Genomic DNA, 19,988 nt, shown 5'->3' with positions numbered 1-19,988 from the left:
TGGCTGTGCAGTTTCTTCTTTCATTTTCTTTGTTTTTTTAAAAAATTAATTAGTTTATATATATATATATATATATATGTATGAATATATATATATACATATATATATATATGGTGGGTCTTTTGGTTGGTTGGTTGGTTTTTGGTTTTTTGAGACAGGGTTTCTCTGTATAGCCTTGGCTGTCCTGGAGCTCACTCTGTAGACTAGGCTGGCCTCGAACTCAGAGTTCTGCCTCCCTAGTGCTGGGATTAAAGGCGTGCACCACCATGCCCGGCTTGTATATGGTGTTTTATCGGTATGTATGTCTGCACACAAGAGGGCATTGGGAGCCTGTCTCGAAACCCCCCCCCCCCAAAAAAAAGAAGAGGGCATTGGAAACCATAAGACTATAGTTACAGACAGTTGTAAGCTGCCTTGTGGGTGTTGGGAACTGACCTCAGGACCTCTGGAAGAGCAACTAGTACTCTTAACCTCAGAGCCATCTCTCCTGCCCCTCTTATTTACTTTATTTATTTTTTATTTTATTTTTCGAGATAAGGTTTCTTTGTGTAGCCCTGGCTATCCTGAATTAGCTCTGATCTAAATCAGGCTGGCCTCCAACTCACAGAGCTGCTCCTGCCTCTGCCTCCTGAGTGCTGGGATCAAAGGTGTGGTGTCACCACCCAGCTTCCTGTCATTTCCTTACAAGGCAGAAAATTAAAGTATCATAAATGGCTTGAGTAATGCATATATATTACATTATATCATTATACCGTTATACATGTATCATTATACATACATATATCATTATAAAGTATGTATCAGCAATTGTTCCAAGGCTGGAGAGCAGGACTCAATGGTTTGTGGAGTTGGAAGTCTGACCACAGAGGGAAAGGCTGGAAGCATGTGAGTTGCACGATACAAACTCTGGATTCTGAAAACTCGAGGTGCATGGAAGCAGTGTAGAAGGATTAAAGAGTGGTCAAACAACTCAGACATGGCGGTTCAGGCCTTGAATTCTGTGTTGGGAGGCAGAGTCTGGTAGATCTCTCTCAGTGAAATACATCACTACTATTAAAACAGTAACAGTTTACGGCCATAGTTTGGTTTCCTGTTTAAAATACCCTGACAAAAAGAACTTAGGAGAGAACTTTTTTTATTTTTGTTTTTGAGAGCTGGGGAGGGTTTCTCTGTATAGCCCTGGCTGTCCTGGAACTCACTCTGTAGACCGGGCTGGCCTCGAACTCAGAAATCTGCCAGGCCTCTGCCTCCTAAGTGCTGGGATTAAAGGCATGAGCCACCACTGCCCGGCCCCATATCTCTTTATGCATGTTCCTTCCCTCTAGCAAGCGACTCATTACTCGACAAAGGCCTGGCCTGCTGTAGCCTTTTCTACCCAGGATCTGAAGTAATAATTCTTTATCTCGTTTCCTATTGTGGTGGTGTACTAAATTTACGTCTTGTGTCTGCAGAACCAAGGGCTGCTCCTGGATTGCGGAGGTGGGTTGGGGGATAGAGGTGGGAGGAAAGGCCTCCGAGTGCCAATTGTCTGGAAGGGACAGCGTGACCCCGGGCATGCGCAGTCTGTTCTTGCTCAACTCTCTCGTTTCCACAAGGCCGGTCCCTTCAGCGCTGAGCTGCAGTTTCCGAGGACTTTATTTTTTGCTGCACCGCAGACGGTGCGGAGCGCCTGGCAGTACGCTTCCGGCTCCGGCACTTCCGGCGGCGTTGCGCTGAGTCTGAGCCACGGCGCTTGGCGGCTCCCGCCGCCTTCGTGCGGGTCCTGCTGGCGGCGCCGCGGGTCAGGCAGAGGCTACGGGGCCTTGTGTGCCCCTTTCTTTGGAGCGTGCCCGCAGTCACAGACCTTCATCGAGCCCTGGCCAACTCCGACGGTGCGGGAAGTAGTCCTAGTTCAAGCCCCGTGGACGTCCGGTGGCGGTCTCGGGCCCCAGCCAGCCCAGGGGTTAGGTAGGGGCAGCTCAGGGGGCTCTGGGCCCGACCAGGAAAGGAGCCGTGGAGGCTGACGTGCTCGCTACTCTCCCAACCCAAGATCCGAGGCGGCGTCAGGCCTCGTGCAGCCGGGTGGTCTCAGCTGTGCAGGTCCCACAGACCTGTTCATCCTCCACACCCGCTGCACCAGGCTGGCGTTTAAGGGGAGAAGGTCCAGAGAGGGTGAGTGGTATGTCAGGGTCACTGCCAGAAAGGTGGAGGGAGGGCACCTCAACCCTGTGCCTACGGATACCTCTCTTGTTTTCACCGTGTTCTTGGGAGAGCCGACAGCAAAAGCTGACGAGAGCGGTCAGCTCCTGGAGTTGAACTTCGTACCCTCCTGGGGTATGATGGTATACCATGGCTGAAATGAGCGCTTGTTCCTCTTCTGCCCTTAGTGTGGAGAGGATGCCCAAACTGCAGGGTTTTGAGTTTTGGAGCCGCACCTTGGGGGGTGCCCGACATGTGGTGGCACCCATGGTGGACCAGAGTGAGCTAGCTTGGAGACTTCTGAGCCGCCGCCATGGAGCCCAGCTATGCTACACCCCTATGCTACATGCCCAGGTCTTCGTTAGAGATGCTAACTACCGCAAAGAGAACTTGTATTGTGATGTGTGCCCCGAGGACAGGCCTCTCATTGTGCAGGTGAGCTGAGGGACTGGGTAGCACCTAAGCTCCAGACCCTGTATATAAGGACAGCATTCCCAAGCTGTCCCTGTCATATACATATAACCCAGGAGAAGGGTCGGGGTCCCTGAAGTCCTGCATGACACATGCTGCTGAGTGGGCATCCCCAGAACTGGGAACTAGCCAGAGTCCCGGTGAAGGGGCAGCTTGGAGGACGTGAGGAGTGTAGCACCAGTGTCACCTTGATCCTTCTCCGTCTCAGTACCCTCCTGTCGAGAACCAACAGTTCTTTACAAGTCTGTGCCAGTGGCTTCTGTTACATGTCATTATAGCTCATATTCCTAGTGGTTGTCATATTGTCAATGTCGGTGGAAAGACCATAGCTCACTGAGTCACCATGGGATTCCTCACAGGGCTGGGTGGCCTAGGCAGGGAGAGTCCTAGGCCTGGGCTGACCGAGGGTGGCATTCGTGTCTTCTTCAGTTCTGTGCCAATGACCCAGAGGTGTTTGTCCAGGCGGCTCTCCTAGCACAAGATTACTGTGATGCCATTGACCTGAACTTGGGCTGCCCACAGATGATAGCCAAGAGAGGTGAGGTCATTGCTCCAGTCCTGTGTTGACACCTGTCCAGGCCAATACTAGGCCCACTAGGCCTCCAAATAAGGGGTCCAGGCCTGTTCCAGTGGAGCCTGGGTATTGGTGCACATGGGGAGAGTTAATCCCTGCCTCTGACTGTGGTGGCACCTGTAGCCAGCAAGCAGCCCTTTTTCTGAACTTAACATCCTGAAGAGTCCTCAGGTGTTTGACTGGGGACCAGACTCTGCTGGCCACATAGGTATCCTTCTGATAACTGTGACCAGCTGGTGTGGGTCCCTGGCTCTAATCCCACAATTCAGGCTCACTGGGCCCCCAAGCACCCATTATGATCTTAGGCTGTGTGGCCCACTTTGGAGTTTTGACAGCAGGCAGAGCTCCAAAGTCAGGGCTAAGAAAGCTGGTTGGTTTCCCTTTCCCTCTGCTCTCCCCAGAGCCTCTGCTGACCTTGGGGAGGCCATGTAGAAGCTGGTGCTCATACACATGGCGTAGCTGTGGAGTCCACTGTGTTCTGAGGAGCTGGCCTAGTAGGGAGTTGATAGCAGCGTGGGTGCAATGGGGGCCACTCTCATCCTCTGCAGGTCACTATGGTGCTTTTCTGCAGGAGGAGTGGGACCTTCTTCAAAGAATGAGTGAGTTGGCTATATACCACTGTGTCAGTGAGTGAGTCGCCCCAGAGACAGTCTGACAGGGCTCATAAGCACAGCTACTTGACTGGGGCTCAAGAGGACACCGATGATCCCACTGGGGGCTCTTGGCCATAGCACTTTACTTCCTGGAAGGAGGTGACTATAGAGTCCCCTGGTGTATACCAACTATCCCCTTAGGATCAGACATGAAGTCCTAGGACACTGTCCTTAGTTCTGTTAGCTCCCAGTGCCCCATGGGGACATATTGGGGTTTTGCCACCTTGGAGTGACACTGGTTCCCTCAGAGGCTGTCTTTTTTCTCAGTTCTGTTGGCTCATGAGCGACTCTCTGTTCCTGTCACGTGCAAAATTCGTGTCTTCCCAGAAATTGACAAGACAGTGAGGTACGCCCAGATGCTGGAGAAGGCTGGCTGTCAGGTGAGGCCATGGCTCCCAGGGTGGTTGTTGGGGTCTAGCAGGCAGCCTGGCCTCACGTTTGAGTATGGTCTAGATCTCCATGACGATCTTCCAACACCAGGAGGTGGCTCTTGCTTCTGCAGCTCTTGAGTGGGGGCTGCAGCCAAGAAATTTTCTTTGGGCAGGCAGTAGGCTCCTCCTGGCCCCACTTCTTTAAGACCTGGTACCCTGGCCTCAGACCTCTAAAACTGCATTCCAGCTCCAGGGTGTTGTCTGTGTGGAGAGTAATAGTGGGTTCACTACCACATCTCAGGCTCTCTAGACATCAGCCAGGGCTGCCTTTAGGTGAGCTCAGAATCCAGCCTCTCTGGAAGCCTGGGCATAAGCCATGGGGGTCTCAGACCTGGTCCTCTTCCACCATGCATGTTGAGCCTGGCCAAATGTACTCTGAGACATGTGGTTTCTGGAAACAGCAGGAGCCACCCTCACTCAGCACCCTGCATCCTGAGTTTTCAGATTTTTCCTGTACTCAGGGTTCTGCCTCTTGACTTATGTTTTCTGATTGCAGCCTGGGGCTCTTCCAAAGGGGCAGGGCTCTCAAGACCCTGGGACCAGGGACAGAACCATGCCAGATGGCCTTGGTTCCTCCCAGCATGGAAAGCTGAGAAACCTGAGCAGGTCCCTTGTAATTGGTGTGAGACCTTTGCATAGAGCAGGGTTGAACCAAGTGTTGGTCTGTCCTAGCTGCTGACTGTGCATGGGCGCACCAAGGAGCAGAAGGGGCCCATGGCAGGAACAGCCTCCTGGGAACACATCAAGGCCGTTCGGTGAGCAGATACTGTGGGTCGGGTGACTTTGTGGAAGCGGCATAAGCCTAGTTCCACGCCTTGGGGTGGTTGTTCAGCATTACCCAATGCCTATAACTATCTGGGAGGGAAGGCAATAATGCCATAGAAGCCGAGGTGTCTCAACAAGATAGAACTTGGTGGCTGGTTTCTGCCACTCCTGGCTTAGCACTGCCCTGGCATGGATTAGGGTCAGGCTTCTCTTTCCCCCACAGGAAGGCTGTGGGAATCCCTGTGTTTGCCAATGGGAACATCCAATGCCTGCAGGATGTGGAGCGGTGCATCCAGGACACCGGCGTGCAGGGAGTCATGAGTGCAGGTGAGCCTTGTTCCTTGCCTCAGCCTTGGTCTGTCCCTGTAGGTCTGCTTAAGATGGTGTTCACTGTTATGTCTTTCCAAGGAGCCCAAACCAAGCTCTCAGACCATTTTTCAGACTTGCTGACCCTATAGCTAGCCAGTGACCTGAGTGGCCAGGAGTGGGTCCCAAGCTTTGCCTTGCCTTCTTCCCAGAGGGGAACCTGCACAACCCTGCCCTCTTTGAGGGCCGGAGTCCTGCTGTGTGGGAGCTGGCCGAGGAGTACCTGGACATTGTGCGGCAACACCCTTGTCCACTATCGTATGTCCGGGCCCATCTCTTCAAACTGTGGCACCACACGTGAGTTGCTCTTTGGGCAGGGGTTGAGAGTGGGTCTCTCTAGGCAATGTCAGAATCCTGCCTGGAGTGTTCTGTGGTCTTCCCAAAACAACGTGGCCACCAAGTCTGCTGAAGGGCTGGTGGCTTGGCAGTGAGGAAGGGCAGGAGCCTCGGTGGGAAGAGATAATTAGCCGTGTGCCTAGGACTTGGCCCAGGTGGTGACTGGGAGTGACAGGCATCTGCCTTAGGCTACAGGTACATCAGCAACTTCGAGAAGAGCTGGCCAAAGTGAAGACCCTGGAGGGCGTGGCTGCTGTGAGCCAGGCGCTAAAGCTTCGGTGTCAGGCAGGTGCAGGGCTGGTGCATGGGAACCCAGCAAGTTCTGTAGTGGGCCAGCAGTTTAGGTCTTTGACAGGCCTTGGGCTTTTACAGGAGGACATGTCTAGGCAGCAAGAAGGAGTGAGGCCAGCTGACAACTTACCTGCTTTCCATTGGATCTGCCAGCCGTACATCCGGCCAGGGTGAGCCGAGCCAGCCAACAATGGGAGTATATGCACAGGTGCCCTTTGCCACTGCTCTAGTTGCTAAGGCAAGTTCCTCTTCTGGGGGAAGGAAGGAAGAGGAGAGAGTTTGTGTGCCTAGGGTACTCATCCGAGGTCGGTAGTCCTGTGTGGCTTTGTCCTTGGGGTTAACAGGTAGACCCTGGGGCTGGAATCTCTAAAGTGGGCAGGCTGTCATCTGTGAATTCAGCCTGACTGGGCTTTGTCAAAGACCCTGGGCCCCTGAACCTCACATGTCATTCCAGGAAGGTTTAGTTCCTGTTAGCCATTCTATTGTGTGAACTGTACCTATGTCCTATGTTCTTGGACAAGCCCTGTTTGCTTGGGCAGCCAAGCATAGTTGCTTGGTGTGAGTGGGAGACCCATGCAGGCCTGGCATCTCTCTGCTCTGGAGCCCTCCTGAGAGCTGCCCGTTTAGCAGTGGTGAGCAGGTCTGTGATGCTGCTCACTGTCCTTTCCCTTCAGACCTAGGGAAGGGAGCAAGGAGAATAGTGGTGGTCGAAGCAAGCGGGCTCTGGAGGAAGAAGAAGGCAGCATGGAGGGCTTGTCCAAGAATAAGCTGAAGAAACAACTGAGGAACCCTCACAAAACCTTTGACCCTTCCCTGAAACGTGAGTGCTACTCCTGTTGAAGCCAGGTTTGTTGGGCAGCTGCCTGGAAACCTCTTCGTTCTCTTCATCTTTACTAGGGATAGGAGTCCAGGCCCGTCAAGTGTAATGTCTCTGGAGACATGCCTCGGGACAATTCTCCCAGCCATCCTGTGCCCAGACCAGACTTTATGACACTAAGAACCTGGGAAAGGCCTTTGAATCTCATCTATAGTGTATGGCTATAAACCTCTTAGTGTATCAGACAAGGCCATTGTACAAGCCCCTCAGCCAGGTGCTGTTCAAGTGACCACAGGAGTTTGCCTGTATGACAAAGACTTTGAGTCACTAGGGCTGTCTTTGGCCTGCTGAGACCTGGATGCACCTCACCCTTGCATGGGGCTCAGTCTTCAAGCAGTAACTGGCAGCTTCTGGGAAACATGCTAGGATGCTATTATTTGGATCCTGACCCAGATTGATGGGGTTGGAGGTGCTAGTCTCTCTCATAGACACTCAGGACTTTTCAGTATGGTTTCTGGGTGTGCAGCTTGAGGTCTCAATCCAGGATATTGTCCTCTGTGTCCTAGCCATTTTGGCAATCTGGGCTCACACATTCAGCTACTTCTTCGAGGATCAGAAGCCTGGTGGCAGCTCCCTGGGAGTTTAATCTGAGCTTTGCAAGGCTGAGACAGCAGGAAGGTCCATATCACAGTCCTGCACAGACTACTTATGAAGGAAATGCTGTAGCATTTTCTCCCGCAATTCTGTACCCCAGGGAGTGGGCATTAGGACATGGGTTCTGATTTTTGCCCCTCTTTTGTTTCCTGAAATAGGCCTCAGTCTGTAGTCCAGGCTGCCTCGGATCTCACTGTGTAGTCTGCTCTGACTTCAGACTCAGCAGCAATCTGGACTACTAGGACCAGAGGCTTAAGCCACCGTACTTGGAAGCCCCATTTTTCAGCGAGAGAGAGTAACAGACCTAGGGCTCTGGATGCTAAGGGTAGAGTGGGCAGCCCACCTGCTTTCCAGTGAGGCCACTCGGTCTGCTGCCAGCCATCTCTTGTCATAACTAGCTATATCCTGTCCTTACTCCATTTCTTGGCCTGAGTGGCCACAGCAAGCTTTGTAGAGGTGTAGAGATTGAGAGCGCTTCCACTGGTTGCTCTTCCAGAGGTCTTGAGTTCAATTCCCAGCAACCATGACTAATGAGATGTGGTGCCCTCTTCTGGTATTCAGACACACATGCAAACAGAACACTGTATATATAATCAATCTTTGTAGAGGTGGGGGCAGCTGCTCGCCCTGCCCTCCTCATTCATCTCATTCAACCTGCCCTATTTTTTCCCAGCCAAATATGCCAAGTGTGACCAGTGTGGAAATCCAAAGGTGAGCTGGCCCTTGTGTTGTCCTGTGGGCAGGGCAGTCCTGGTGGGTGTTCCCTGTGCTGCTGGAGTCTGGTACTACTTACCTCAGCTCATTAGCTTTGCTATATACAGGGCAATAGGTGTGTGTTTAATCTGTGCCGTGGCTGCTGCAAGAAGCGAGCTTTCAGAGAGACAGCAGATTGCCCAGGTGAGCAGATGCCCACTGTAACCAGCCCATTCACCCACCACCATCAGTGGAAGCCTTGGCTTCCTGACCCCTATTCTCCTCTCGCCCTCCCTGTCAGGTCATGGATTGCTTTTTAAGACCAAATTAGAGAAGTCTTTGGCCTGGAAAGGGACCCAGCCTGGACTGCAGGAAGCCCAGCAGGTGAGGCCTGTGACACCAAGTGGTTTCTCTGAAGTCGTGGGTAGTGCCCTAGCCTGAAAGCCAGCAAGAGCCATCCCCACCCCAGGGCAGCCAATGAAGCCTGGACACTCTTAAGGAAATGCCTTTACTCAGGGAATCTCCTCTTTGACACAGAAGAACCTGTTGATGTCTGCAGGTGGGGTCTGGCAATGTTGCACCAAGGGCAGCTTGGTTGGACTTGCCCCGTTCCCACACTTGTGTTTCCAGCACTGAACAATAAACCATTTCAGAGAAGCATTTGCAGAGATCTCTAGTGATGCCTATGGCTGTTGCTCCTAGGCTGTGAGTGGTCAGAGTATCCAGGGAATACAAGCAGAAAGGAAAGGAGCCTTGGGGCAATGATCAACTTGTACTTTAATGGACTACTCAGTTAAGACACTGCTGCAGTCGGAACTACATGGACAGGAAGGGTCTGAGGTACCCTTACCTGGGAATTGCACATGGTCTGTTTCACTGGGGCAGAAACTTAGAGTCAGGCCCAAGTGGCCATATGGGCAGGCTGCCTACCACTGCAGAGGGTACCTCAGCGTGGAAGGCCAACGAACTGGCACCCCAGTGGCCAGACTGCTCTAATGAACCACACACAGTCTGGGGTCTCTCTCGTCTTGAGGAAAGCAGGCAGGAGGCCCAGGTGCTGCTTCCACAGGCAGAGTAGGTGTGCAGACTATGGTCTGACGGTCACAGGAATGCCTTTCACATGTTGGTACTCATGCGTGACTGGCTGTTGGCTGGAGTCAGCTCCCCTTGGCTCCCTTCTCTAGGAGGAGACTGCAGTGGACAGGGAGGGTTCAGTGGAGGCTGTGTGAGTGCCGCCCATTCCCTCGCACCCCAGGCTCTTCACCTTGACATGGATCTGGTTGCGGAGCACAGCTGCTCTCAGAATCATAGCTTTGGCACGTCGTTGGAATTCCTTGCCCATCAGCAGGGACTTCTCAAAGGTGGTGCTACGCTGATCCACATCTCGAGCATACAGTATCTGGACAAGATGAGAAGGCTCAGAACAGCCCAAGGGGCCTCCACACCACACACTCGGCAGTCCCAACCCCGTGGACCCACCTTGCTGTGTGAGTCGATGCGGGCATTAATAAGGCCCTCCAGAATGAGCTGTGTCAGCTCATCTTCCAGAGCTGCAACTGTTGTGTTGAAGGCTGCAGCCATCTTGTGCATATCAGCTGACACATAGGGGCTGAAGTACTACAGGACAGAAGCCACAAGCTGTCCACTGCTCCTCAGAAGGTCTGCATTCCACACAGCCCTAACCATCCAAGCCCCCTTGCCCCAACACCGACGCTTACTTGGATAAGAGCCCGGTTACGAATCTGGGTGTACAGTGTCCTGACGTGAGGGGCCAGGTACATGTCCAGGAGCAGGTTATCCTGCAGAGGAGAGCTGGTCAGAGACCCCCGAGGTGTGCACACCTAGCTCAGTTCCAGTGTGCCTTACCCTTGCGCCTTACCTTCATCTCGTCCAGCATCTTCAAGCATGAGGCATACTTGGATTCATAGAATTTGAAGATGATGTCTCTGACCTGTGGCTCCAGCTCCAGGAACAGCTTGAAGGAACTGAGGATACCACAATGCTCAACTAAGAAGGGACGGAAGGGCCTGGCTGGACAAGAGAAGGTGGGAGCCCACTACCCAACTTACCTGCTGGAGATGACATTTCGTTGCAGCTCCTGCCGGTCAAAGGTGGCTAAGGCACACAGGCCACCATAGACAGCCACATTGCTGGGGGACAGCAGCTGGGAGGCAGAAGGGGAAGTGGGTCCAGAAACCTGGGGTCCTGGGCCATTGACGGGCACACAGACCAAGGAGGAAGCCCAAAGTTGGGGCCTACTCTACCTTTCCCACTACCCATAAAGACGATGCTTAGACCCTCATTGACGAGAGGTTAAAGCCCAATCAATCCACGAGCGCGCGTTCACTTCCCCTTACGGACTTGGACAACCTGAACAGTGCCTGCCCCTCCTCACCTCTGGGAAGTCACAGTGATCAAAGGAAGCCAGAAGGAAGCACTTGGCTGCTTGCTTATACTTCCGTGCGGCCAGCTCAGCCAAGCCTACAGGCAGGGAGGAAACTGGTGAAGCTAGGGGTCTGGAGAAGGCGTGGGAGCCCCAGGACACCATGGCCATCAGTGGGTCGCCTCTGGGCTCCTACCCCAGTATGCCCCAGTTTAGGGACAGAAATCTAACTGAAAACATTCCAAGTTAGGCCTACAGGGAATTCTCAAAATGTACACACACACACTCACACACTCAGGCTCAGGGAAACCAGCTCACCTACTTCCCCAGACCCCACTAGCTCTCTCTATGAACTTGAGCAAGTGCCACACAGGGAGAAGGAGCGGGAGCAGTGGCTGGAAGCCTTACCTGCAGCACACTTGAGCTTGGTGAGGATGGCTTGCGTCTGGCTGTCCCGCTCTCCCCGCTGCTGTAGGAGAAGACAGCAGATGTGAGCCCCCACCCTGCGCTCCTTATTCAAGAAGCTCTGTTCCCTGTCCCCACCTTACCCTGAGCCCAAACTCAAAGGGAGCTGGAGGCAAGGAAGGAGTAAAGGGGCTAGCTGGGGTATCTGTGAGGTGGACCTTACCTCAGCAATCTCTGGAGTAGACTCGGCCTTGCTGACATAGCTTAACACATGAGACCAATTTTGCAAGTAGACACTGACCTGGCAGGTAAGTAGGTAAGGCCAGATAAGATTGGGTTGTCCCTTCTGGGCCCTCCATGCCTACCCAGCTGTCACCCAGGCCACCTTGATGACGTTGAGGCACATGTTGATGACATGCTTAGCACTGGTGCAGTAGTCTCGGGCTCGTGAGTAACATTTGAGGGCATTGCTGAGGTCCCCACAGTCCAGGTAGTGATCACCCAGGTCATCGTGGCCGCGCCTGTAGGCCTGGCAGTGAGTGAATGCTGGTCGAGGGGCCATTAGGGCCCGGTTGCCCACCTCCCCTGCCCAGAGAAGCCCAGCACCTGATGCTCTCTTTGATAGAATTGCCCTTATAGTTCTTCAAGTCCGTGTCCAGCTTCTCCAGTTTCAACAGAGCCTTCTTCCGAGTGGCCTCCACCCAGGCTGTGTCCAGGGGCGGGGGCTCCACTCCACTCTCAGGGATGGCATCAGGTGCATTCTGCAGCTCCCTGAAGGGTGAGCTAGCCATCAGACAGGCTGATTCTCAGGAGATCTTTGCCTCTCCCTGCCCCACTGCAAGGGCCCAGTCTGTACCAGGGTCACAGAGAATTGCTGATCTAAGAGACCACAGCTAGACAGGGAAGGTCAAAAGAGAGTAGGAGGTTTTGACCCAGTGCAGCCAGGCCTTTTTTTGTTTTTGGTAAAGAAGAACAGCGATACCAGATTCTCAAGGATTAGGAAGCTCAACTGTCTGCACAGAGGCAAGGAAGCCAACGGAGAGAAAATGGCCGGCTACCAGCTCTCCACCCCAAGGAGGAAGCATGTTCTATCTCTCACCTACTGGAGGCACATCACGGGTGAAAGGCTGGCAGGGAAAAGCCATGGCCAGCCCAGATCTGCTCACCCTCCCCTGCTCCCTAAGGCTTAACCTGGTAGCCTCGGAGAGCTTCCGGTGTATCTCTTCATACATGTCCACATTGAAGGTCCTCTGCACGAAGGATAGAGCCATTTTCAAGGCCTCTACCCTCAGTGGAGGGCAACGGTCAGCAATAAACTGTAGTCGCTCAATTCGCATCAGGCCACTGTAGCTGGCTGCATACTGCTCCAGATCCTTGTGGGGAGGAGATAAGCGGGTCAGCTGGGTAAGCAAGGACCTGACAACCTGAGCCAGGATACTAAACCTTCCCGAGGGAGACTTGGGGCCACAGTCTTGACTGCTGTCCCAGAGGCTGGGAAGAGACAACAGGGGTGGATTAAGGATCATCAGGTTCAAGCTCTGCCCCGGGAAATGGAAACTCAACAAGTGATGGATGCTGGGGTAAGAAAAGGGTAAGTGTCAGCGGCAAATACAGCTTTGCTTCACACTGACCCAATGGGGCTGTGCCCTATGGAGAAGCAGGTGCAGGGTCTTAGCACTACCTGAGAACCCAACACAGGTGGGCAAATGAAAACCCAGTTTCCTGGCTTAGAGGGATGTGTCTAAAGTAGTTGCTAAAAAGCATCAGCTGTCCTAGGATATACACCATAGCGGGAGTCTGAGTTGGACCCCTCAACATGTCCAAGTCACCAGGAGTCCCCCGCCACGTGGGATTCATACCAGGGTGGGATTCTCCACCACATAGTTGACATCAGGTGCGTTCTGCGGATCTTCCTGCGGATCGACATCAATCTGCATGGGTTCCACGGCCCCCTGCAATACACGAAGAGCAGCTTGACACAGGGCACCAGGGACAGCAGAGGATGTTCCTGTCCCCCACGGTCGCTTCTGCCCTCGATTTTCCAAGGCAGAACTGCACTGGGCCCCCACAGGTGCTGGCAGCCAAGCGCCCTCAGCTCTCCCACCCAGGTCCTGCGCACAACTCTTGAGACTGACTGCGGGAACCATCAAGCGTTCCGGGCCGCCATCCCGACCCATCTCCCTCCAGGCCACAGAGATCCAAACAGATTGTCACCCTATTTTCATCAATCCAAAGAGCCAGAGCAGACTGGCCACGCCGCGGAAGGGGTCGGCGCATCCCGGACTCCAGGGCCCAGGGCCTCAAGCGCCGTCGGGAGAGCCGCTCCCGGGCGGGCGCGCAGCCGTACCTCGGAAAGCAACGTGCAGGCCGACAGGCTGGCGCTCAGGCTGTAGTCGCCCGCCGTGCCGGGCCGCAAGTCGGACCTGCTGTGCGCAGGGCTGCGGCTCAGGTCGGAGGCCGACGACGAGGCCGAGCTGGGCGCCGGGCTGCCCCGCATGTTGGCCTGACGCGCCTCTCTGCGAGGCCGGCACCGCACGGAAAGCGTTGGCGCGCGAGGCGGGGGCGGGGCGGGGGCCGGGGCCCAGGGCGGCCCGCGAGGCAGGCGACGCTCGCGCGCCCAGGCCAGAGCCGCCGGCCCCGCCCCGCCCCGCCCTGCCTGCCGCCGGCCCCGCCCACCAGGCCCGCTCCGGACCGAACGGCCACGCGGCGAGCGCAGCCACCAAGCCCTACCTGCAAGTTAAACACCTGAACCGGCAGCGGCATCTTCCACCCCCGGCGCCGCGGCGACGTTCGCTTCCGGGGCGGCGCGTCCGTCAGTTCCGGGTCAGGGCTTGGGGCGGGGTGCTGTCACTCTTAAAGGGGCCGCCGCGGTCGCAGGCGGGCGCCCAGCGCCCGGGCCGGGGCGATCGCATGAGCCGTGCGCGGCGGGTGTTGTGCCGGGCCTGCCTCGCGCTGGCCGCGGTCCTGGCTGTGTTGCTGCTACTGCCGCTGCCGCTACCGCTGCCGCTGCCTCGCGCGCCCGCACCGGACCCCGATCGGGTCCCGACCCGGAGCCTGACCCTCGAGGGAGACCGCCTGCAACCCGACGACGTCTTCATTGCAGTCAAGACCACTCGGAAGAACCACGGCCCGCGCCTGCGGCTGCTGCTGCGTACCTGGATCTCACGAGCCCCACGGCAGGTGCGCGTCCCGTCCCCCGCCGCGCAGGGTCCTGGATTCCAGGCTGGCGCCCCTGGTCCCCGGGCTCTGCACCGACTCCCCGACCCACTCACGGCGTTTTCTCCCACAGACGTTCATTTTCACCGATGGAGACGACCCTGAGCTCCAGATGCTGGCAGGTGAGATGCTCCCCTGGCCTGAGTTGTAGCTACCAGGGCCATTCATTCCTGCGTCGGGCACTTGCCTACTGTCACACAGCTAGTGGAGGGCAGAGCCAGGACACCCATCCACCCTAACCCTAACCCAGATCCCCACCCTGCCCCCAGTTCCCGACAGGGTGCCACGCATGGCTAATGTCACCCAGATTCCCCGAGGAAGGCTCAGCCTGCCAAGTCTTGTCCTGTCCCACCTGTGCTGTTCTAAGCAACTGTCATCTGCTTCAGAATGAGGGCTGTGCTCAGTGGCTGGACAGGCCTAAACCTGAGGAGGCAAGCTAGAAGTCAACACTCACCACTCACGTATATTCCCGTATGTCCCGTGCAGGCGGCCGCATGATCAACACCAATTGCTCTGCTGTGCGCACCCGCCAAGCACTGTGCTGCAAAATGTCGGTGGAATATGATAAGTTCCTAGAATCTGGACGAAAGTAAGTAACCTCACCTGTCAGAGAACCAGGACTGAACGATGTGGAGGCTCCCACCCAAACTGGGGGGGGGGGGGCCTCAGTGCATAGACCTCTCCCTCCACCTTCAGATGGTTCTGCCACGTGGATGATGACAACTACGTGAACCCCAAAAGCCTGCTGCACCTGCTTTCCACCTTCTCTTCCAACCAGGACATCTACCTGGGGCGACCTAGCCTGGACCACCCCATCGAAGCCACAGAGAGGGTCCAAGGCGGTGGCACCGTGAGTGCTGGGCTAACATGCTCCTCCCTGGGGCTGACCCAAGGAGCACTGAAGAGTGAGAAAACCCTAAGGCAGGCATGGGCCAACTACCCTGGCTTCCATGGAACGGGCCAATCAGGCGCAGTGATAGAGAAGGCCTTAGAGGCCACAGGTGACATGTCAGGAAACCCCTTGTGCCTTCTGAAAACTCCTAGATGGTGGCCTAGGATGAGGGTAACAAGATTCAGTTGGAGGGCTGAGGGTGAGGAGCCCTATCCTGGTCAGCCCTGACAGCTTTTCCTTTTTCCAGTCAAACACAGTGAAATTCTGGTTTGCTACTGGTGGGGCTGGGTTCTGCCTGAGCAGGGGCCTTGCCCTCAAAATGAGCCCGTGGGCCAGGTAAGTGGGAGGCTGGGAAGCCAGCTGCCTGGTTTGGGGGTGGGAAGGGCTGTAGAGGTGCTGACTAGCCTCCTCTCCAGCCTTGGCAGTTTCATGAGCACAGCAGAGCGGGTTCGGCTGCCTGATGACTGCACTGTGGGATACATCGTGGAAGGACTTCTGGGCGCCCGTCTGCTCCATAGCCCCCTGTTCCACTCGCACCTGGAAAACCTGCAGAGGCTGCCGTCTGGTGCTATTTTGCAGCAGGTAGAAGATGCTCCAACCTGGTACTCCACTCCTACAAGGATGCAGCCTAGCTCCCAAGGGGTCTCCAGTTGTTCAGGGCTCAGGAGAGTGCTATCCTCAGAATTTCCTTGTTGCTTGGGGGTGGGCCCTGGGCAGAGACTTTGCCTGCTGGATGGAGAACCTTCAGGACCCTGTCTGTCCATGGCAAGCCTCGTGGGGTTTCTTATGAAGGGCCACTGTCCTGCCTCCCTAAGCCTGAGGGGTGAGTGGAATTTCCTCTAGCAGGTGGAGGGCCCAGGAGGAAGAGCCAACCCTCTCCCTCCCTGATTCTCCTCCCAGGTTACCTTGAGCTATGGGGGTCCTGAGAACCCACATAATGTGGTGAATGTAGCTGGCAGTTTCAACATACAGCAGGACCCTACACGGTGAGTGGGCACCCTGGAGGGCTCTGGTGTCAGTCCCCTCCCAGGCAGACCTGATCTGACTCCTCCTCCTGATAGGTTTCAGTCTGTGCACTGCCTTCTCTACCCAGACACCCACTGGTGTCCTATGAAGAACAGGGTTGAGGGAGCTTTCCAGTAACTGCCGACTCCTGGTGGCTGCTCTACCCGGCTCCCTCGGGCCTTAGATCATGGCGGTCAGCAGAAGCTGCTTGAAGGCCTCCCACGACCTCGGTCCCAGTTGGACACCAGGTACCTCTGGAAAATGAGACAACCGGGCTGTGCGTGCCGAGACCGTCCAGGAAGAGAGAAAGGCAAAGATGCTGAGTGCCTGATGCCTTTAGCCCAGCCACAGGTCCTTCCCTGGACAAAGTCTACCACCCCAGCTACCCCAGAGACAGTGGTTCCCAGCCCAGCCACAGGTCCTTCCCTGGACAAAGTCTACCACCCCAACTACCCCAGAGACAGTGGTTCCCAGCCCAGCCACAGGTCCTTCCCTGGACAAAGTCTACCACCCCAGCTACCCCAGAGACAGTGGTTTCCAGCCCAGCCACAGGTCCTTCCCTGGATAAAGTCTACCACCCCAGCTACCCCCAGACTGTGGTTCCCAGCCCAGCCACAGGTCCTTCCCTGGACAAAGTCTACCACCCCAGCTACCCCAGAGACAGTGGTTTCCAGCCCAGCCACAGGTCCTTCCCTGGATAAAGTCTACCACCCCAGCTACCCCCAGACTGTGGTTCCCAGCCCAGCCACAGGTCCTTCCCTGGATAAAGTCTACCACCCCAGCTACCCCCGATGGTGCTTCCCAGCCTCCAACTGCTGCGGCTTGTCCTCACCTGCAGAAGATGGGGCCAGGTGGGCTAGTCGTTAAGGGGTGGGCTTCAGGCCTGGCCACCGGCTCATAGAGCCACCACTAAGTAAGAATGTACAGACTGTGTGACCAGAGGAGACTTGGGACCAGCCTTGGGACCAGCCTTGGGACTGTTTTTGTGTAGGGGCTGCTGTTCTCCCATTACCTCCATCTGAGCCCTCCCAGAGACACTGCTGGGAGACTTCCTTCCTCTAACGTGGTGTTCAGGATGCTTCCCTCTGAGCTTCCCATCGCTAGAGCCTTCCCTTTGGGCTCCTTGGAGTGAGATGCAGGCTCATCCATCAGCTTTTACGGGGAGGCCGAGGGGAGCGGTTGCAATGTTGAGTAAAGGCTTCCTTGTCATTCCTAGTGTGGCTCCTCTTGTCATACATGACCCAGACCCCTGGCTGCTCAGCTTTGTAGGCATCCACACAGCAGCTCAATCTTCAGGAAGGCCTGTTCCTGCTGCACTGCCCGCCTCCTTAGCCTTCCACGCTGTGCAGCCAAGCGGGCCTAGTGTGATCTTTCTCTACACGTATGATGGAAGCACTGATACACATGTGTAAGCATGACTCCATGTGCGTGACTGTGTGTGTGTACTAAGGCCGATGTGGGCACAGATGTTATGTGCATGGGCACGTGGGTTATATGAAAGAGTGGAGACATGGCAGCCATGTGCATTGGTGTACTTGGGTACACGGGCACATGCATAACATAGTGTTTGTGCGAACATGCTGAGGAAGGGTGTGTACCCTGTACTCTGGCATGTGTGCTTGTGTAGGTGTGGAAAGGTGTGTATCAGTGGCCCCAGGCTTAGAATGGTTCAACTAAGAACTTTTGTGTTTTTAAAGACAGGGTCTCACTTAGTAGCCCTAGCTGTCCTGGAGCTTGCTGTGTAGACCAGGTGAACCTTGAACTCACAGAAGTCTACCACCTCTATCTTCTGAGGGCAGGGAAAAAAAGTTGTGCACCACCACACCCAGCAGGGACTTTTACATAAAAATAGGGGTGAAGGCATGGCTCACTTGCCTAGAAGGCCACAAGGAAGGGTGCCTGGGAGGGGGTGATGCTAATGTGCGTGCTTTGTATGCTATAGAAATCCTACTTTGGCCAGGTGTGGTGGGTATCTTATGCCTTTAATCCCAGCACTCCCTAAACAGAGGTAAGTGGATCTCTGTGAGTTAAAGACCAACCTTGTCTACAAAGTGGGTCTACCCAGGACTCTGTTACATAGAAAAACCCTGTCTGGGGAAAAAAACAAAAAACAAAAAACTAAAAAACCAAAATCCTACTTTGAAGCTAGGTGTGGTGGCTCCCACATGTAATCCCAAGACTGGGTAGGCTGAGGCAAAAGGGCCATAAATTTGAGGCCAGTCTGATCTACATCATGAGTTTCAGATCAGCCAGGGCTGAATAGGGACACTCCCTCAGACGATCCAGGTCTGGGGCCACCATACAACTCGCTTTAGATACAGAGTAGTTGACAGTCTTAAGCAAAGAGGTCTTGAGGGTGGAACTGCTGGGTCCAGAACAAACTGTGTTGCTGAGCTCAGGTGTCATGTGAGCTAGTTATGTTTTTTTGGTTTTTGGTTTTTCGAGACAGGGTTTCTCTGTGTAGCCCTGGCTGTCCTGGAATTCACTCTGTAGACCAGGCTCGCCTTGAACTCAGAGATGGGCTCATGGCTTCTCCGTGTCACTGGAAGAGCTTGTGTGTAAAGGGCAGAAGGCACCAGGAGGGAAACATACCCAGAGTCCTTCATGGTGGTGGAAACCAGGCTGGGCATGGTATTGCACACGCAAGTCCCAGCATTCAGGAGGCAGCGACAGAGGCAGAGAGATCTCTGTAAGGTGCACATGAACACACACACACAAAAGGGAGAGAAATTCCAATATGGGTCAGATCTTACAGTTCTTGGAGTCCTTAGGACTGGAATTTCAGGGAGAGGCTTTGGCTCTGTACAGTTGGGTTCTGGATAGAAGGGTGAGGGCTGAGGCTGGGAAGCAGGGATTCAGTTGAACTGGATGACCTTTAAGTACGGGAGCATGGAGTTATCAAAAGCTGCTGTAGAGATGGCTCAGCGGTTAAGAGCACTGACTGCTCTTCCAGAGGTCCTGAGTTCAATTCCCAGCAACCACATGGTGGCTCACAACCATCTGTAATGAGATCTGATGCCCTCTCTGGCCTGCAGGCATACATGCAGGCAGAATGCTGTATACATAATAAATAAATATAGAAAAAAGAAAAAAAGGGAAAAAATTTGAAGAAGAAGGAGAAGAAAGAAGGAAAAAGGAGGAGGAGAAGAGCCGGGCGGTGGTGGCGCACGCCTTTAATACCAGCACTTGGGAGGCAGAGGCAGGCCGATTTCTGAGTTCGAGGCCAGCCTGGTCTACAGAGTGAGTTCCAGGACAGCCAGGGCTACACAGAGAAACCCTGTCTCGAAAAAACCAAAAGAAGGAGAAGAAGAAGAAAGCAAACTGCTGCAGAACTCCTATAGTAACATTAAGATACTGTGAGGAATGCTGTCATCTGTATCAGCCAGTTCACTTGCTTGTGACCTCAATGTGGAGAGGCAGCAAGTCTCAACTCCATTCAGTACTGGAATTTGGAGACCTCCCCTTTACCCCTAGCAATCAGGTTTCCTCCTTTGCCTGCACTGTATTCACTCATGGGCTCCACCAGCAAACAGTCTTTCCAAGGATGAAAGTCTGTCCACACCACCTTCAGCGGTGATAGAACTGCTCAGAACAGACAAGGTCTTGACTGCCAGAGTTGAAGCAGCTTGCTGTGGGACAGAGAACATGTGGTTGTGTCCCCCGTACCTCCACCTGCCAAGGCTGGTCCTGTAACCTAAGCATCAGGTAGCCAGGAAGCTGGCTTCGCATCTATGATAAATATCACGTATCTATGAAGACTCCATTCTCGCTGGTGTCTCTGGTTCATGAGAAGCAAGACTAGACGTAAAAGTTCTCTTTAATAAATGATCTGTTGTAGTCAATCAATTTGGGTGAGCT

General features: G+C 54.6%; 3 protein-coding genes across 20 annotated transcripts; 2 read left to right on the top strand and 1 right to left on the bottom strand.

Moving 5' to 3' along the window:
- The first annotated feature begins 1,662 nt into the window (after positions 1–1,662).
- On the top strand, positions 1,663–10,531 carry Dus1l (dihydrouridine synthase 1-like (S. cerevisiae)). 8 transcript variants are annotated; one of them, XM_011249214.3, is made up of 14 exons: positions 1,664–2,158; positions 2,367–2,613; positions 3,079–3,187; positions 3,772–3,822; positions 4,144–4,256; positions 4,980–5,062; positions 5,296–5,399; positions 5,591–5,735; positions 5,963–6,059; positions 6,147–6,235; positions 6,740–6,885; positions 8,210–8,247; positions 8,358–8,433; positions 8,531–10,531. In XM_011249214.3, exons 2-14 carry the CDS (start codon positions 2,377–2,379, stop codon positions 8,668–8,670), a joined length of 1,428 nt encoding a protein of 475 aa, XP_011247516.1. In that variant the 5' UTR covers positions 1,664–2,158; positions 2,367–2,376; the 3' UTR covers positions 8,671–10,531. The 8 variants fall into 8 exon arrangements, with proteins under 8 accessions (XP_011247517.1, XP_011247516.1, XP_017170221.1 ...); XM_006534077.4 differs by having other exon boundaries at positions 1,665–2,151; XM_011249213.3 differs by having other exon boundaries at positions 1,666–1,871.
- Gps1 (G protein pathway suppressor 1) lies at positions 8,988–13,830 on the bottom strand. Of its 8 annotated transcripts, none has more exons than NM_001177874.2 (14): positions 13,748–13,820; positions 12,877–12,969; positions 12,209–12,390; positions 11,624–11,788; positions 11,403–11,538; positions 11,241–11,318; positions 11,021–11,081; positions 10,625–10,710; positions 10,299–10,393; positions 10,109–10,214; positions 9,948–10,028; positions 9,709–9,846; positions 9,494–9,628; positions 8,988–9,420 (listed from the first exon to the last, which is right to left on the bottom strand). In NM_001177874.2, the coding sequence occupies exons 1-14, from the start codon at positions 13,778–13,780 to the stop codon at positions 9,346–9,348; spliced, it is 1,464 nt and encodes a 487-aa protein (NP_001171345.1). In that variant the 5' UTR covers positions 13,781–13,820; the 3' UTR covers positions 8,988–9,345. The 8 variants fall into 8 exon arrangements, with proteins under 8 accessions (NP_001171345.1, NP_001350369.1, NP_663345.2 ...); NM_001363440.1 differs by having other exon boundaries at positions 11,021–11,078; NM_145370.3 differs by lacking the exon at positions 13,748–13,820 and adding an exon at positions 13,365–13,590.
- An 8-nt stretch (positions 13,831–13,838) lies between these two features.
- Rfng (RFNG O-fucosylpeptide 3-beta-N-acetylglucosaminyltransferase) lies at positions 13,839–17,345 on the top strand. Of its 4 annotated transcripts, none has more exons than XR_001779932.2 (8): positions 13,845–14,197; positions 14,307–14,355; positions 14,720–14,822; positions 15,012–15,083; positions 15,373–15,461; positions 15,542–15,707; positions 16,026–16,111; positions 16,187–17,345. XR_001779932.2 is itself a non-coding variant. In NM_009053.2 (8 exons), exons 1-8 carry the CDS (start codon positions 13,928–13,930, stop codon positions 16,266–16,268), a joined length of 999 nt encoding a protein of 332 aa, NP_033079.1. In that variant the 5' UTR covers positions 13,886–13,927; the 3' UTR covers positions 16,269–17,345. The 4 variants fall into 4 exon arrangements, 2 of the variants coding, with proteins under 2 accessions (XP_006532669.1, NP_033079.1); NM_009053.2 differs by having other exon boundaries at positions 13,886–14,197; positions 14,930–15,083; XR_003949362.1 differs by lacking the exon at positions 15,373–15,461 and having other exon boundaries at positions 13,839–14,197; positions 14,930–15,083.
- Positions 17,346–19,988: the final 2,643 nt, after the last annotated feature.

This window comes from Mus musculus, chromosome 11 (genome assembly GCF_000001635.26).
Source record: "Mus musculus strain C57BL/6J chromosome 11, GRCm38.p6 C57BL/6J".
Classification (NCBI taxonomy): Eukaryota; Metazoa; Chordata; class Mammalia; order Rodentia; family Muridae; genus Mus; species Mus musculus.
This window is presented reverse-complemented; position numbering and strand designations above follow the sequence as displayed.

Excerpts from the sequence above, each read along its gene's own strand:
- Dus1l (XM_017314732.2), top strand. The coding sequence starts at position 2,329 with ATGGCTGAAATGAGCGCTTGTTCCTCTTCTGCCCTTAGTGTGGAGAGG. Across the intron at positions 5,736-5,962 it reads TTCAAACTGTGGCACCACAC|GCTACAGGTACATCAGCAAC; the intron begins GTGAGTTGCTCT and ends CATCTGCCTTAG. Across the intron at positions 6,886-8,209 it reads CTTTGACCCTTCCCTGAAAC|CCAAATATGCCAAGTGTGAC; the intron begins GTGAGTGCTACT and ends ATTTTTTCCCAG.
- Gps1 (XM_006532744.3), bottom strand. The coding sequence starts at position 13,514 with ATGCGGGGCAGCCCGGCGCCCAGCTCGGCCTCGTCGTCGGCCTCCGAC. Across the intron at positions 10,215-10,298 it reads CGAAATGTCATCTCCAGCAG|TTCCTTCAAGCTGTTCCTGG; the intron begins GTAAGTTGGGTA and ends TGGTATCCTCAG. Across the intron at positions 9,629-9,708 it reads GCATCGACTCACACAGCAAG|ATACTGTATGCTCGAGATGT; the intron begins GTGGGTCCACGG and ends CATCTTGTCCAG.
- Rfng (NM_009053.2), top strand. The coding sequence starts at position 13,928 with ATGAGCCGTGCGCGGCGGGTGTTGTGCCGGGCCTGCCTCGCGCTGGCC. Across the intron at positions 14,823-14,929 it reads TTCCTAGAATCTGGACGAAA|ATGGTTCTGCCACGTGGATG; the intron begins GTAAGTAACCTC and ends CTCCACCTTCAG. Across the intron at positions 15,462-15,541 it reads AAAATGAGCCCGTGGGCCAG|CCTTGGCAGTTTCATGAGCA; the intron begins GTAAGTGGGAGG and ends CCTCCTCTCCAG.